At 42.1% G+C, this 15,829-nt stretch overlaps 1 protein-coding gene and 1 long non-coding RNA gene across 7 annotated transcripts in view; both read left to right on the top strand.

Annotated features, from left to right (window-relative positions):
• Nucleotides 1-3,078: 3,078 nt before the first annotated feature.
• CELF1 (CUGBP Elav-like family member 1) overlaps nt 3,079-15,829 on the top strand; it is a 75,724-nt gene continuing 62,973 nt past the window's right edge. For 4 of the 6 annotated variants that reach the window (XM_058688955.1, XM_058688957.1, XM_058688956.1 and 1 more), the window contains exon 1: nt 3,081-3,237. Coding sequence is in view for 1 of the 6 variants with exons in the window: in XM_058688954.1 (XP_058544937.1) it covers nt 5,302-5,336 (35 nt within the window). In the remaining 5 variants the exon portion in view is untranslated. Of the gene's footprint in view, nt 3,238-5,261; nt 5,337-15,829 lie in introns of all 6 variants that reach the window. The other 2 variants (XM_058688954.1, XM_058688949.1) reach the window with 2 other exon arrangements.
• Nucleotides 5,349-9,971, top strand: LOC131487825 (uncharacterized). Its single transcript, XR_009249983.1, has 2 exons — nt 5,349-8,109; nt 8,353-9,971. It is a non-coding gene; the product is annotated as an uncharacterized LOC131487825 (long non-coding RNA).

Below are 15,829 nucleotides of genomic sequence, written 5' to 3'. Positions count from 1 at the left end.
GTGAGTTCGAGCCCCGCGTCGGGCTCTGTGCTGACAGCTCGGAGCCTGGAGCCTGTTTCCAATTCTGTGTCTCCCTCTCTCTCTGCCCCTCCCCCGTTCATGCTCTGTGTCTCTCTGTCCCAAAAATAAATTAAAAAAATTGAAAAAAAAATTTAAAAAAAAAAAAAAAAGGAGAGTGTTTGTTGGGATGAGCACTGGGTGTTATATGGAAGCAATGAATCACTGGGTTCTACTCCTGAAACCAATACTACACTGTATGGTAACTAACTGGAATTTAAATTAAAAAAATAAAGAAAAGAGCATATGGGACAGATATGCACTTTTGTGTTTATTGCAGCATTATTCACACTAGCCAAGATATGGAAACAAGTTAAGTGCCCATCAATAGATGAATGGATAAGAATGTGGCATAAGGAGCACCCCTCTATTTGCTAGATGGAATGATGCTGGATTTGTGAATCATTTAATAAAACTAATTAGATCTTTAAAAAAATAAAATCTTTAAATAAAATAGGAAGGTTTTCATACATGTTTGCATCTCAAGCTTTTTGTGTTTGGACTGTCCTATATTTTGTCTGTGCTGTGAAACCCTTTTAAGTTATAAGAGCCTATGTATGGTTGTTTTTAAGTTTATTCATTTAAGTAATCTCTACCCCCAATGTTGGACTTTAACTCACAACCCTGAGATCAGGAGTCTCATGATCTTCCAACTGAGCCATCCAGGCACCCCCTATTTGTGTTTTTCATGTAACTGTCATGCCCCCTCCCCACCCACCTACCACCTTGGGCTGATAGGATATGGCCTTCCTTGGTAACTAGATGCAAAGGTTACACCAGTACCCTGCAATGAGTAGTACTTCCTCTCTGTCAATGGGAGTAAGTCAAGATAAAATAGGGAAAAGTTTCTGGTTGCCCTTCACAAAATACCTATTGAAAAACAAAACCAAACAAGATCCTAGAGAGGTAAGAATAAGAAAATGGGTGTGATCCCTACTTTGATTTAACTCATGGGCAGGTTCCAGGTAGCTTCTGAAGCTTAAACAATTCATTCTCTTTTTTCATATCCAGCACCTAGATATGCTTATTCATGAATTAAGCAGTATTTATTGATGGGGGAGGGGAATTTGGGTGTAGATGGTCAAAAGGTACAAACTTTTAGTTAGAAGATAAGTACTACTGATGTAATGTACAACAGGATGACCATAGTTAACACTGTGGTATGGTATATGGGAAAGTTGTTAAAAGAGTAGATTGTAAGAATTCTCGTCACAAGGAAGAAAACTTTTTTTTTTAATCTATAGGAGATGATGGGTATTAACTAAACTTATTATGGTAATAATTTCAACATATATGTAAGTCAAATTAAGAAAATCAATATTTATTAAGCACCATTATTCTAGGCCCTGAGGATATAAAACAGACAGAATCCCCATCTCTGTAGAATTCACCTTCTGGTTGGAGAAGACTACAAATAAAATAAGTAAAATATGAAGTATAAAATATACTATGTTAGATAGTGATTAGTGCTTTTTTTTTTTTTTTAAGTTTATTTATTTTTGAGACAGAGAGAGACAGAGCATGAACGGGGGAGGGGCAGAGAGAGAGGGAGACACAGAATCGGAAGCAGGCTCCAGGCTCTGAGCCATCAGCCCAGAGCCTGACGCGGGGCTGGAACTCACGGACCGCGAGATCGTGACCTGAGCCGAAGTCGGACGCTTAACCGACTGAGCCACCCAGGCGCCCCAAGTGATTAGTGCTTTGGATAAAGACAAAGCAGAAAAGGGGGATTGGAAGGATGGGTGTATGTGGGTGTATTTTATTTTTACTGTCTTCAGTGTGTGTGTGTGTGTGTGTGTGTGTGTGTGTGTGTAATTTTTTTTTTTTTTAAGTGGGCCTCACGCCTAGTGTGGAGCCCAACACTGGGCTTGAACTCACAGCCCTGAAATCAAGACCTGAGCTGACAGTTTAGCGACCAGCTTTGGCTCAGATCATGATCTCACAGTTTTGTGGGTTCCAACTGACAGTGCAGAGCCTGCTTGGGAGTCTCTTTCTCTCCCTCTCTCTGCCCTCCCTGACGCCTGCTTTCTCTCTCAAAATAAGTAAAATTAAAAAACTTTTAAAAAAAAAGCTGAGATCAGGAGTTGAATGCTTAACGGACTGAGCCACCCAGGTGCCCCTGTATGTGTGTAATTTTTAAACAATTTAATTTAAATTTTTAAAGTTTATTTATTTATTTTGGGAGAGAGAGGGAGAGAGAGAGAGCGAGAGAGCGAGAGCGAGCGCCCATGAGCAGAGGAGGGACAGAGAGGAGAGAATCTTCAGCAGGCTCCAGGCTCAGCACTACCGGGCTCCATCTCATGACTGTGAGATCATGACCTGAGCCGAAATCAACCAGGGGACGCTTAACTGACCTAGCCACCCAGGTGCCCCATGGGCAATCAGTCTCCTAATAAGGACCCTTATGAGCTTCCTGACACTGCAGGGGTTTTTGCCAAGTCGTGCCGTCACACCGCGGTTCATCCTGCTAGAAAGCACTCCTCGAACTCTGAAAGCTCGCAACACACTTACATTCCACACCTCAGCAAGGAAGGAAGGAGGCCTGGATCCTGTTGCTTGTCTGCTGGAGCAGAAGGAGGGTGTGTTATGTGTCCGACGCTGGCCAAACACCATTCCATTCACTCATTCATTCATCACCTATTTTATTATGCGCATATTCAGTGCCAAGCTGAGGTCCTCGCCCACCAGGTCATCCAGAACTCCGGTGGGCATGGTGCGCAGAGCCGAGAACTTCAGATTCTCGGGCCAGGTCTTCCCACCCTTCCCTTCGGTAGGGCTCTGAGACAAAGAGAAGCGTCCCGGCAGATCGCCGGGCTGAGGGTTCCGCCCGCAGCCCGGGGGGCTTCGGCGCGCCTGCTTCTCCACTCCCCAGCCCGAGGGGGCGCTGCAGCGCCACTAGCTCTGCCAGCCCTTGCGCCGCGCTCCGCTCGGATCTGCTCTGCGGGCGGCACCGCGGTGGTACGTTCCCTCTCACTGCCCTCCCCCTCCTCCTCTGCCCTCCCCGCCGGTGGTAGGTGCCGGAAGTGCCGCCATTTTGGGGTGTTCTGCTCTGGCGGCAGCGGCAGCGGCGGCGGGACGCGGAGGCTCCCCTGGGACTCGGCCTCAGCAGCGAGGCGGCGGCGGCGGCTGCGGAGGCGCAGGCAGCAGCTGAGGCAGCGGCGGGCTCAGGTGCAGCCGCTGGTGAGTGCGGCCGCCGCGGGTTAACGGGCCGCGAGTGGGAGGGAGGGAGGGAAAAGAGGCAGGAGGGAGGCGCCGCGGGGCGGGTCCGGTCTTGGCGGCCGCGGGTCACAGGGCCCTTCGGGCGCGGCCGCTCTGGTTCCCCGCGCCTCAGGGCAGGTCGGCGATTTCTTCCCGCGTGTCGGGGTCCTCCGCTCCCCGGGTCCGGCCGCGCTTGTCCGGCGCGTGCCCCCGCGCCCAGGGAGACCCGCCCTCCTCGTGGCCTTGTCTCCTCTTCCCCGCGCCCTTTGCCTTCACCCTTCGGGCCCCGAGGGCTTCGTCCCCCGCCCAGGGATAGCTCCGTCCTCTTTTTTCCGGCCGCCGAGCCAGAGCCAGGCTGTCTGCCCGGGACACCCCTTCCCTGCTCCTGTCGCCCCACGTGTTTTTGGTGCCCACCCCTGGAGAGGGCCAGGACCCCTGCCTTTGGGGAGGCAGCCTGTTCTCCTTAAGAGCTTCGAGAGCCCCCCGTTCCCCGCCCCAGATCCGCTAGGGCCTTGGCTCGCCCTCCCCCCACATCAGGTGCTCACCCAGTCGTGGCCTAGTAGCTGGGCTGGAATCTCGCACCCGGGAGCGCGGAGAGCACATTGAAGAGCTTTTTTCCCCGGGGAGCTGGCTTTGGATTTAGAGCCGGTGGTGGTATCTTGGTCGCGATCTTCGGGGCAGGATGTTGTTTTAATTTTTAAGACTATATAGCACAGGCTCTAAGGAGCTTCTTGTTGGTTCAGGTTCATCCTTCTAGGTGAGGGGAAGGTGGTGAGATTTTGGTTGGAGCCTGTTTCAGCAAAATGGAATCTTTTTCTCTCCAGCAGAGTTTTAATGCTGTACTTTTATTACTCTCGAGTAAAAGGGCTGTGTAACAGTTCTAAATAGCGGCAGTGTTTTATAATGTCTGCAGTGTAAGAGGTTACATGCTCAGCGAATCCTTTACAGGAACTTCATCTTTTAAAGGTCTTTGAGCTGTCTTTGATTCTCTGTAGATTGGAGAGACTTTAAATGCATTCTTTCACCTTTTCCACAAGTGTTGGGTCGGCTCTTTTCCTCAAGTGTGGTGTCTCTGAGAGTGCCCTGCAAGTTCAGTTTCTCCTTAACGTGCTTGGTGAGGAAGAAGGAGTCTCCACTTGGAAGCACCCAGGGTTCTTTCTCCTTTAATATTAATGAGTCTCCTCGGAAAATCATGAAGTTACCGTAGCATGCATAAAGTATTGCCAGAGCCCCCCACTCCCCATTGCAGTTTTTATATTGTCCTAGCTTTACTTCCAGTATGTGGTGTCTGGTCGTGAAATAGCCAAGATTGAAGCATTGCTGTTAGTAAAGCAAAGCTGGAGCTTTCAGCTGTTGCTTTAACCAGGAAGTTTGTGGTTCCCCCAGTGGCTTATTTCCTCTTGACTGTCCACTACCTGTTTCCATGAAGAATGGCTCCTGGCCCAGAGCATAGGTCTCAACTTGTCTCCAATCATTCATTCTTGTCCATGGGGTTTTCTGATTCAAAGATGGTATCTCGACCTAAAATCTATTAGCATGTGGGGTTGTTAGAGATAAAATGTCTTTTCCATCTCTTTGGCTTTTCAGATGAGGAGACTGAGGCCACCAAAGGTTAAGTGACTTACTTGGCCAAAGTTACATAGTGAGTATTCTTAAAATAGTCTGAACATAGGTTAAAAGCAACAACAACAATATCATGAGCAATAATGCACATTGCCCTTTAAGATGTGCCAGAATGGGAAGGCCCCTGAGCTGGAAGTTAAAAGGCCTGGGAAACCTTACTTTTGTTAGTTGCTAGCTTGTACAATCTTTAACAAGTCCCTTAACTGTCCTGAGCCTCAGTTTATTCTCATCTGCAAAAGGGAGAAAATCGTGTCTGTCTCCTAGGGTGCTAACTCAGCTTCAGTGCAGTAACGTGTGAAGGCGCCTGTGGTGTAAGAGACGGTGAGATTTTGAGCTAGAATGTTTATTTTTCTAAAGATTTCCACTTAATTTTTTTATTACAGAAGCTACAGATTCATTATAAAAAATACAGAAAAGCAAGAAATGAAGAAACTCACCCTTAGTCCCATCACTCAGAGGTGATTGTTAGTCCTTGGTCTTTATCTTATCTTTTTTATGTACTACAGAACTGTTTATTATTTTACCAGAATAAGTTTATCCTGCTCACAGTTTTGTGATGTGTTTTTAAGATTTAATAATATATGATAGTTACGGTTAATAAACACCTTTTAAATGGTGCTGTGAATTTAATAGCTCCAGCACATGTGAGGCCAGTGGATACCCAGCACAGGCACAGAAGAGTTGCTTTTTAAACATATGCTGGGCTGGAAGAAGAGAAGAAAAGGAAGCGCAGAGACCTAACATCTATTGTATGGCTACTGTGTAAAATAAATAGTTTTGTTTTTTTAAGTTTATTTATTTTGAGAGAGAGGTGTGCATGCATGAGCTGGGGAGGAGCAGAGAGAGAGAGAGAGAGAGAGAGAGAGAGAGAGAGAGAGAATCTTAAGCAGGCTCTGTGCTGTCAGTGCTGAGCCCCAACACAGGGCTCCACCTCTGTCTCACCAATCGTGAGATCATGATCTGAGCTGAAATCAAGTTGGATGTTTAACCAAACTGAGCCACCCAGGCACCCACCCCCATTTATTTTTTTTAAAGTTTATTTACTTACTTGTTTTGAGAGAGAGTGAGACAAGGGCAGAGAGAGAATCCCAAGCACGTTCCGTCAGCACTGTCAGTGCAAAGGCCTGCACGAAGCTTGAACCCACAAACCATGAGATCATGGCCTGAGCTGGAGTTGGACATTTAACTGACTGAGCTATCCAGGTGCTCCCCAATTTTTTTTTTTTTAAATAAAGATTTGTTCTCTGCTGCTAAATGTCAAGGCGAATCCTGAATTCTGTCCTCCTTTGTGTGACTATCACTGCAACTTCTTTAACTTAATTTTCCTGTGAGGCTGGAGCTAATAAGGAAGATGGGGGAGGTTAGAAGGTGATGGTGGCGTGTGCCTTGTAAAGGGAGAGAAGGCCTGTCACTTGGAGGCCCCATTGAACAAGTTGGAGGAAGTCAGAGCATAGTCTCTCTGCTGAAGGCTCAGGGTACTTCCAACAAATTGCTGTTTTTAAACCATGGAATGATACGATTTGAGTGAGCTATTTCCTAAGCTTTTTCTTCTTTTTTTTTTTTTCTTAATTTTTTTTTTTGAACGTTTATTCATTTTTGAGAGACAGCATGAGCGGGAAGGGTCAGAGAGAGAGAGAGGGGGGTGGGGAGACACAGAATCTGAAACAGGCTCCAGGCTCTGAGCTGTCAGCACAGAGCCCGATGTGGGGCTTGAACTCACGAACTGCAAGATCATGACCTGAGCCGAAGTCGGACGCTCAACTGACTGAGCCACCCAGGCACCCCGTCAGCTTTTTCTTTTTAAACAGCTTTATTGAGATATAATTCACATACCATACAGTTCAGTGGTTTCGGTCTATTACGTTATTTTTAAAAATTGTGGTAAGATAAATATAACAAAAATTTGCCATTTTAACGTATTAGCATTTTTTTAATGTTAAAAAAAAACCCACACAAAATTTACCATTTTAACTATATTTGAATGTGTAGTTCTGTGGAAGTGCATTCCCATTGATGGGAAATATATCTCCAGAACTTTTTCATCTTGGATATCTGAAACTTTATACCCATTAAAATCAACTCTCCTTTTCTTCCTCCCCTCAGCCTCTGGTAACCACCAATCTATTTTCTGCTTTTGGATACGTCATATAAGTGAAGTGTATTTTCTGCTTTTGGATACCTCATATAAGTGAAGTGACTGGCTTATTGCACTTACCATAATATCGTTAAGGTTCATCCATGTTGTACCATGTGACAGGATTTCCTTCCTTTTAAATGCTAAGTAATACTGGGGCACGTGGCTGGCTGGCTCATTTGGTGGAACATGTGACTCTTGATCTTGGCCATGGGTTTGAGCCCCATATTGAGTATAGAGATTACTTTGAAAAAAGGCTGCTTAATACTCTGTTTTATGTATATACCCCATTTTGTTTATTCATCTGTTGATGGACATGAGTTTCCCACCTTTTGGCCATTGTAACTAGTGTTGCTATGAACATGGGCGTGCACATATCTCTTTGAGACCCTTCTTTAAATTCTTGTAATTACCAAGATAATAGCCAGAATTGGGACTGCTGGATCATATTGTGGTTCTATTTTCAATTTTTTGAGGAACTTCCATACTGTTTGCCATAGTGATTGTACTATTTTACAGTCCTACCAACAGTGCACAAGCGTTCTAGTATCTCCACATCCTTGCTAACATTTGTTGTTGTTTGTGTGTTTAAATAGTAGCCATCCTAATGGAGTGTAAGCTGATTTTTTTTTTAAATTGAAGTGTAGTTGATGTACAATATTATTTTAGTTTCCCATGTACAATATGGTGATTGGACATTTATATACATTATTTCATTGTGGTTTTGATTTGCATTTCTCTGATTAATGATGTTAATTGAACACCTTTTCATATGCTTGTTGGCCATTTGTATATCATCTTTGCAGAAATGTCTATCCAAGTCCTTTGCTCGTTTTAAATCAGTTAACATGATTTTTTTTTGTTGTTGAGCTGTCGTTGTTTGTATATTGTGAATATTGATCCTTTATCAGATAGATGATTTGCAAACACTTTTGCCCATGTCTTTTCACTGTTGATTTTGTCTTTTGTCTGTTTTTCGCTTTTGTTGCTTATGCTTTTGGTGTCTTATCCAAGAACACTGCCAAGTCTAATGCCATGAAGTTTTCCCCTATTCTTTCTTCTAGGAGTTTTATAGTTTTAGGTTGTTACAGTTTTAGGTTTTATTTAAAAAAAAAAATTTTTTTTTAATGTTTATTCATTTTTGAGAGACAGAGAGAGACAGAGCATGAGTGGGGAAGGGGCAGAGAGAGGGAGACGCAGAATCGGAAGCAGGCTCCAGGCTCTGAGCTGTCAGCTCAGAGCCCGACGCGGGGCTCGAACTCACGAACTGTGAGATCATGACCTGAGCCGAAGTCGGGCACTCAACCGACTCAGCCACCCAGGTGCCCCTACAGTTTTAGGTTTTAGATTTAGGTCATTTTAACTTTTTTTTATGAGTACAGTTTAGTGGCATTGAGTACATTCACAGTGTTACTCAGTCATCACTATTTCTAAAATGTTTTCTTTATCCCAAATAAAAATTCCGTAACCATTAAGCAATAATTCCCCATTCCCTTTTCCTCCTAGCCACTGGTAACCTCTAGTCTGCCTTCTGTCTCTATGAATTTGCCTATTTTAGGTACTTTGCATAACTGGAATCATAGAATATTTGCCCTTTAGTGTCTGGTTTATTTCAGTTAGCATGATATTTTCAAGGTTCATCCATGTTGCAGCATGTATCAGGTTGTCATTCTTTTTTGAGGTCAGGGATGTTTTTTTCATCTTGATATTTCACCCTCTTTTGAAGCTCCATAAAGGCTATTGAATTGATTAGAATTCATGCTCTTCATGTGGGTTGCAGTCACAGGGGATGTCCACTGACAAGCACAAATTTCTTGAAAATTCAAACATGATTGTGCGTAAAAGTGCATAATGGTAACCCAAACCATAGTAAATAGCATCATTTATAATTTCTTGTCTAATTATAATTTCTGATCTTTGAATGTACAGTGTTTTTGGAATATTCTGTTTTGTACAGAAAAAGTGTCACATGAAGGGAACAAGAATAAAGAATAGGCAGATTTTTGCCTTTGCTTTATAAGTATGTAGTGATTTTGTTAGAGGTGTGGATTGATCTCCAGGTATTCTGTATTGTATAGAGAAGTTTTTTTTATAAGTATGGTATTTAATGGCCTAGTTAGAAAAAATAACACTTTTGGGGAAAGAGCATTTTGAAGTTAATCATAGACTTTCTGGTTTGTTTCAGTACAAACAAAGCTATTCAGGATATTCTCATGTATGAAAGACTTTCTTTTCTCTCTTTTTTTTTTAATTAAAAACAATTTTTAAAAATTTATTTTTGAGAGTGAGGGAAAGGGAGGGACAGAGAGACGGAGACACAGAATCCGAAGCAGGCTCCAGGCTCTGAACTGTCAGCACAGAGCCCGATACGGCGCTCGAACTCACAAACCACGAAATCATGACCTGAGCTGAAGTTGGATGGTTAACCGACTGAGGCACCAGATATCCCTAAAATAATTTAAGTTTATTTTGAAAGGAGGAGGAGGGGCAGAGGGAGAAGGAGAGAAAAAGAGAGAGGGAGAGAGAATGAATCTGAAGCATGTTTCGTACTGTCAGCCCAGAGTCCACCCAGCAGGGGGCTTGAACCCACAAACTGAGATCATGACCTCAGCTGAAACCAAGATTTGGATGCTCCACTGACTGAGGCATAGCCACCCAGGTGCCCCAGGGTTTCTTCTCAAGATGAACTTGTACTTCTGTCTGTCTCTCTCTCCAAAAATAAATAAACGTTAAAAAAATTTTTTAAAAAAGGCGCCTGGTGGCTCAGTTGGTTAAGTGTCCGACTTTGGCTCAGGTCATGATCTCACGTTTCCTGGGTTTGAGCCCCGTGTGGGGCTCTGTGTGACAGCCCAGAGCATGGAACCTGCTTCAGATTCTGTGTCTCCCTCTCTTTCTGCCCCTTCCCCTGCTCACGCTCTTTCTTTCCAAAAATAAGTAAACATTTAAAAAAAAAAAAAAAGATGAACTGCTTGCTTTTTGTGGAGGTTCGTAACTAATTTTGATCTGCTTGCCTACTTTTCTTCTCTTTGCTTTTTGGACCTAGCCTCCCACTGCATTTTTCTCCTCTCTGGTAATAACGGGGATTTAAGGGGCGCCTGGGTGGCTCAGTCGGTTAAGTGGCCGACTTCGGCTCAGGTCATGATCTCGCGGTTCGTGAGTTCGAGCCCCGCGTCGGGCTCTGTGCTGACAGCTCAGAGCCGGGAGCCTGTTTCAGATTCTGTGTCTCCCTCTCTCTGACCCTCTGCCATTCATACTCTGTCTTTCTCTGTCTCAAAAATAAATAAACGTTAAAAAAAAAAAATAAAAAAAAAATAACGGGGATTTAATATTCGTCCTTGAAGTATGGGATGAACTGGAAGTTTTTTTCAGTAAACTGTTCTCCTAAAGAGATATTACGGTCCTTATAGTACTTAACACGTGGGACTTTAGTGTCAGGGAAGACATTCATACTTTTTCTTCAAACAACATGAAACCATTCTTTCGTTAAAACTATTTCTTGATTCTTGGTTATTTTTAGTAAAAAAAAAAAAAAAAACTTTATATGAATGAAAGTTTAATAAATGAAGGTTTAAGTGTTTCAGAAATATGCTTTGAACCAGAAATTAAATTCAATGTAGTGTTTCTGAATGGGACTTCTAACAGCCCAAGGTTGCTTGGTGTTAATATAGTCCTGCATTTACCTGCACATTCCTTCATAGAGGTGCTATGGCATGCTGAAATGGTCAAAGAGCAAGTAAAATAGAAACAAGAAACTTGTTAAAACCTGGAGAATTACTCTTCCCATAATTGAGAGTTGATTCTTTGATTTTCTGGTTTTTAAAATGAAAACTTGTGGCTTGAAAGAATGATGTGATTTGAATGGGATTTATAAGCATAGCCTGGGAGGGATAGGTGTGGCTGCTCCAGTCAATGAGTTTAAAAATTGGTACCATCACTGTGTCACCTTTAACATTTCTGGTCCTGTTTTCATTTATTTATTTAAAAAAATTTTTTTTAATGTTTATTTTTGAGAGAGAGACAGAGTGCAAGTGGGGCAGGGGTAGAGAGGGAGGGAGACACAGAATTCAAAGCAGGCTCCAGGCTCTGAGCTATCATCACAGAGCTCAATGTGGGGCTCAAATTCATGGACCGCCAAGATCATGACCTGAGCCGAAGTCAGACACTTGACCGACTGAACCACCCAGGTGCCCCCAAATTTATTTTTCATTAAAACATGTTTATTTTGAGAGGGAGTACATGTGTGTGCGTGGTGGGAGAGGGGCAGAGAGAGAGGGGAGAGAATCCCAAGCAGGCTCTGCACTGTCAGTGCAGAGTCTGACGTTGGGCTCTATCCCACAAACTGAGATCATGACCTCAGCCAAAATCAAGAGTCAGATGCGTAACCGACTAAGCCACCCAGTTGCCCCTGTTTTCCTGTCTTTAAAATGGAGACTGATACCACCTTGGAATGGTAATGTAAGAATTGAGGTTATTAATGCTAGGCATTGAGCAGTGCCTGGTAAAGTGTTGATAATGTTACTTCCTTTTTTCATCTGTAAAAATGGGCGTATACTTATGAGTTGGTAACCCAGTTTAGCCAAATCATCACAGTTAAAATGCCTGGCAGTGCCATACATAAACAAGCATTAAGTAAGTTCGTGTTCATTTTGTTTCTCCTTTTGCGTTTATTTGTTTCACATTTTCCTTTGTCTGTAGTGACTTAAGGGATAAGATTGTTTCCTTAAGTCCTGATTTGTGCATCTGAAATGTTTTGCTACACAGGGCATCCTTACCCATAGAACCTTTTAGCTCATTGTTCCCTGTGGAATACTTGGGTAATGTGGTTTCCTAGATTCATCTTCACTGTCTGTATTTCATATGAGAGTCTGTTGATAGGAGTCTTCTATGTTCATAGAAAACTGAAAAATACAAATGAGTTTATTACTGGATTTGTAATAGGATCACCTGGGTCTCTTTCTAATTAGGTAACTGGTTTTAGGTATGGAGGGAGAGAGAACAGGCTCTGATTCTTAGAGTTGTAATGTAGATGAAAGAGTTAATCATAATCAGGTTAGCTGTTTGCTTTGTGAACTGTGTTGTAGCAAGAATCCTTATCTGAGCTTTGTAATTTGCTAAAGACAGTTTTCTGTGAGGAGTTCTTTGTAATTGTAACTTTGTCCTTGTCATGAAATTGGCTGTTCAAATGTCCTTAAATAGAGGTTTCCTTGTAGAATTAATCAGCAGAACTGTTCTATAGTTGTTTTTTTGTTTATTTTTTTAATGTTTATTTTTGAGAGAGAGAGAGAGAGAGAGTGCGAGCGAGGGGCAGAGAGGGAGACAAGAGAGTCTGAAGCAGGCTTCAGGCTCTGAGCTGTCAGCACAAAGCCTGATGCAGGGCTCAAACTCACAAATCACGAGATATGACCTGATCTGAAGTCGGATGCTTAACCCACTGAGCCACCCAGGCACCACCCCTCTATAGTTATTTTTTAATCTCTATGTTATGGAGGTAATGAGCATATATCTTTTTATTTAAATTTCTTCGAATTCCAGAACTGTAACATGTTTCAAGAATGTTTTATATCCGTCTTAAAATTCATGTTGACTTAACATATTTTTTTCTGCTAAGGAACTCTTTAATTCTTCTAAAAATTTTATCTCATAGGCCAGAGGGATAAACATCAAAATTTAGGCATTGAGACATGGGTGTGTTTTTTTCCTTCATACTTACTGTCGTTTAAAACAAAAAATTTTAAAGTAAGATCTGTGCCTGATGTGGGGGCTTGAACTCCCAACCACAAGATCAAGAGTCACATGCTCCACCAACTGAGCCATCCAGGTGCCTGCGATTTTTTTTTTAACGTTTATTTTATTTTTATTTTTTTAGTTTTGAGAGACAGAGAATGAGCAGGGGAGGAGTAGAGAGAGAGAGAGAGAGACAGAATCTGAAGCAGGCTCCAGGGTCTGACCTGTCAGCACAGAGCCTCTTGCGGGGCTTGAACTTACAAACCGGAAGATCATGACCTGAGCCCAAGTCAGACACTTAACCGACTGAGCCACCCAAGCACCCCTGCCCCTGATTGTTTTTAAGATTTTTATACAGAGAACATGAATTTTATAAATATGAAAAGTACTTAAAATTGGACTTTTTTTTCCCCTGAAGGGATGAGAAAGCCTAGTTAGGGGAGACTGTGTGAGAGTACTGTGTATTGGCATTTCAAGCATCTAATATGTTAGAAAGCATTTTAGCTCTTAGAGCTTTGTGAAATTCTAATGTGACCCTCTATCAGCTGACCTTCTCCCCATTTCGCAGGAAGTAGACTCATTTTCAGAACCGCTTTTGGATTGTAACATTTTGATTTCTCTTTTTCTCCACTTAGAAAGTAATGGCAAGCAAGTATAAAGAAAAATGGTGAGTTTCAGTTTAGAGACTGCAGTGAGGTCTGATCGATCGATCTCACTTAATTTTAATATGCCACTTTTGGGGTATGTTCATAGGTGCAGAGTGTGGCTTTAGAAGGAACTGTTAACTAACTTTCTGACCTCCATGGACTGCCAAGTGTTTAAACAGCTATGTTCAGCTTTGACAAAATGGAGTTGAATATCACTTTTTTCCCCTATGTTGAAACTCCACTGAAACTTTATTTTCGAGTTGGGAAATGTCTTTAGTTTGGGGATTATACAAAATGCAATTTTTTGGTTTCAAAGCTGTTTAATTTTATAGTGTCATACTTTTAATTTTGGAAGGTCAGTAGTTTCCATTTACATAACCTTGCTACTCTTCAGCAAAAGAATCATTAACTTAGAAACTGTCACCACTTTCTCATTGTTCTTTTACCTTTTTTGTTTCCTGTGAGATTGAAGCAAGCTCTTGCAGAGACTGGGAATGTGATATTTTGGTGATAATGTGGGGTAACTAAGAGTCTACAATGAGTAGACCCTTTTTTAACCCAATATTATGTGGACATCTGTTAAGTTTTTGCTGGTTTCTGTTTTGCACAGATCATTTACTGCAGGCTTTTCCCAGTTTCTTTGTGCTTGTAGCTTTTGTGTGTGGAAAACATGCCTCTTTTCTGCTCTAATTCCCTCCCCCTCCCCCCCCCAATCACATGGCTTGGCTAATGTTTCTATCCTGCATGACTTTGTGTGATACTGCCCGCTTTACCATACTAGATTGGGTGGGATAGTACTAGTGAGAAACACCTGTGCTGTCCTTTTGGCTGCCTGCCTGATTCTGAATGCTGTTGTCTGAGCAAGAGTCTTAGGGGTCTGGGGAATGAAAGGAAGTCAGGGTGGTGGTGATGAACAACTTAACATTGTGTAACTGACATTATCAGCTAGCTGGTTATTACCGCCTATTGAAGCAGTACTGTTTTGTGATCATATAGCCATTTTAAACCTTACAGCAGATTTTCAACAACGATGTTTCACTGGAAGCTGTTTATGTGGTAAAGGACTATTCCTTAGGTTTCTCTTTCTTAGAAGGCTAGGACGAGAGGAATGTGCATTGCATTTTTTTGTTTGTCAGCCCTTTCCTGCTCATGGTTCAATTTCTATTTGTCATTTAGTACATAGCTAACCTTTCTTATGAAGCCTTTACTGTTCATCCATTCCAGTACTGTATTATAGGATATAATTTAGTGTTTCATTAGACACATTTTCTCATTTCAGCAAGATTTTAAGCTTTTTTGAGCATGGAGACTGCTTTATGGCTGAGTGTATTATATAACTTAAAAAAATTTTTTTTCTTTCCTTTAAGCAAGCTCTAGGCCCCAAGGTGGAGCTTGAACTCACAACCCTGAGATCAAGAGTCACATGCTGTATGGACTAAGCCAGCCAGGCGCCCCATGTATTCTATAACTTTTGAGGAGTCAGGCACACAGTCCCTATACTAATTATACTCTGTGACCTACCCCTTCTTGTAACAGCTTATTGGACCAGAGGTGGACACCTAACCCAAGCTGGGCAAATCAGTTTCTCCTAAGAATTTGAGATTGTAACAGATTTAAGTCTTTAGGGAACACACATATCACCTGAATTCAGAGAACTTGAAACATATAAAATCACATTCACAGTCAAGTTTAGGCTCATGATACATCAGGAAACTGTGAAGGCCAGTCTGTAGGGAGGGATAATTAAGTAGATTCATCCTGAAAGAAGTATAGGTGAGAAATGCATCTCTGGGGAGAGAGGTGGCCATCCACATGCAGAATAGAAACCTATGGATAAAGCTTTTCCAGGTGTGGCTCTGTTGTACTTTCTGCCTTTGAGTTCTTTTAAATACTCCAGTATCCTTTCAGTTAATTCCGTTTTGTACTTAGGCTAGTTTGAAGGTTTCTCTTAATTACTGAAACGTTTGAGAAGAGTACAAGCTTTAATATTTCTTAAATATTTTTGTATTTTAGAAGTCAGGCCTAGGATCATGGCTTTTTGGAAGATTGCCCCTTTCCCCCACGCAGCAGGTAGCTCCCCCTTTAGGCTCCTTTGAGGTCTTGGCTCCTCTGTAGTATAGACATTCCTCTATATTGTCACTTTTGGTGTGTAGAGAGTACTTGTCTCTGGTGCTTTGCCAAATTAAGATTGAGGTTTTGTTTTTACATGTTTTTAATGATTATTTGTTTAGTTTATGTAATGTTTATTTGCTTAGATTATTCTTTGCAGCATATATGACTGATCATAACAAAATAATATTGTTATTTCAGATAGGAAACTTAATGGTGGGCCATCATTTTAGAAGAATTTTTTGTGAGGTGTATGGATTAAGTTCATTCTTCTTTTCTAGTTAAGTAACACATTTGTTTTAGTTCTTGATTGTTTCCTCTTGAAGGAAAGTTGATG

The sequence above is a fragment of the Neofelis nebulosa genome, chromosome 10, assembly GCF_028018385.1.
Source record: "Neofelis nebulosa isolate mNeoNeb1 chromosome 10, mNeoNeb1.pri, whole genome shotgun sequence".
Lineage (NCBI taxonomy): Eukaryota > Metazoa > Chordata > Mammalia > Carnivora > Felidae > Neofelis > Neofelis nebulosa.
The sequence above is the reverse complement of the archived record's forward strand: the minus strand, read 5'-3'. Positions and strand labels throughout refer to the sequence as shown.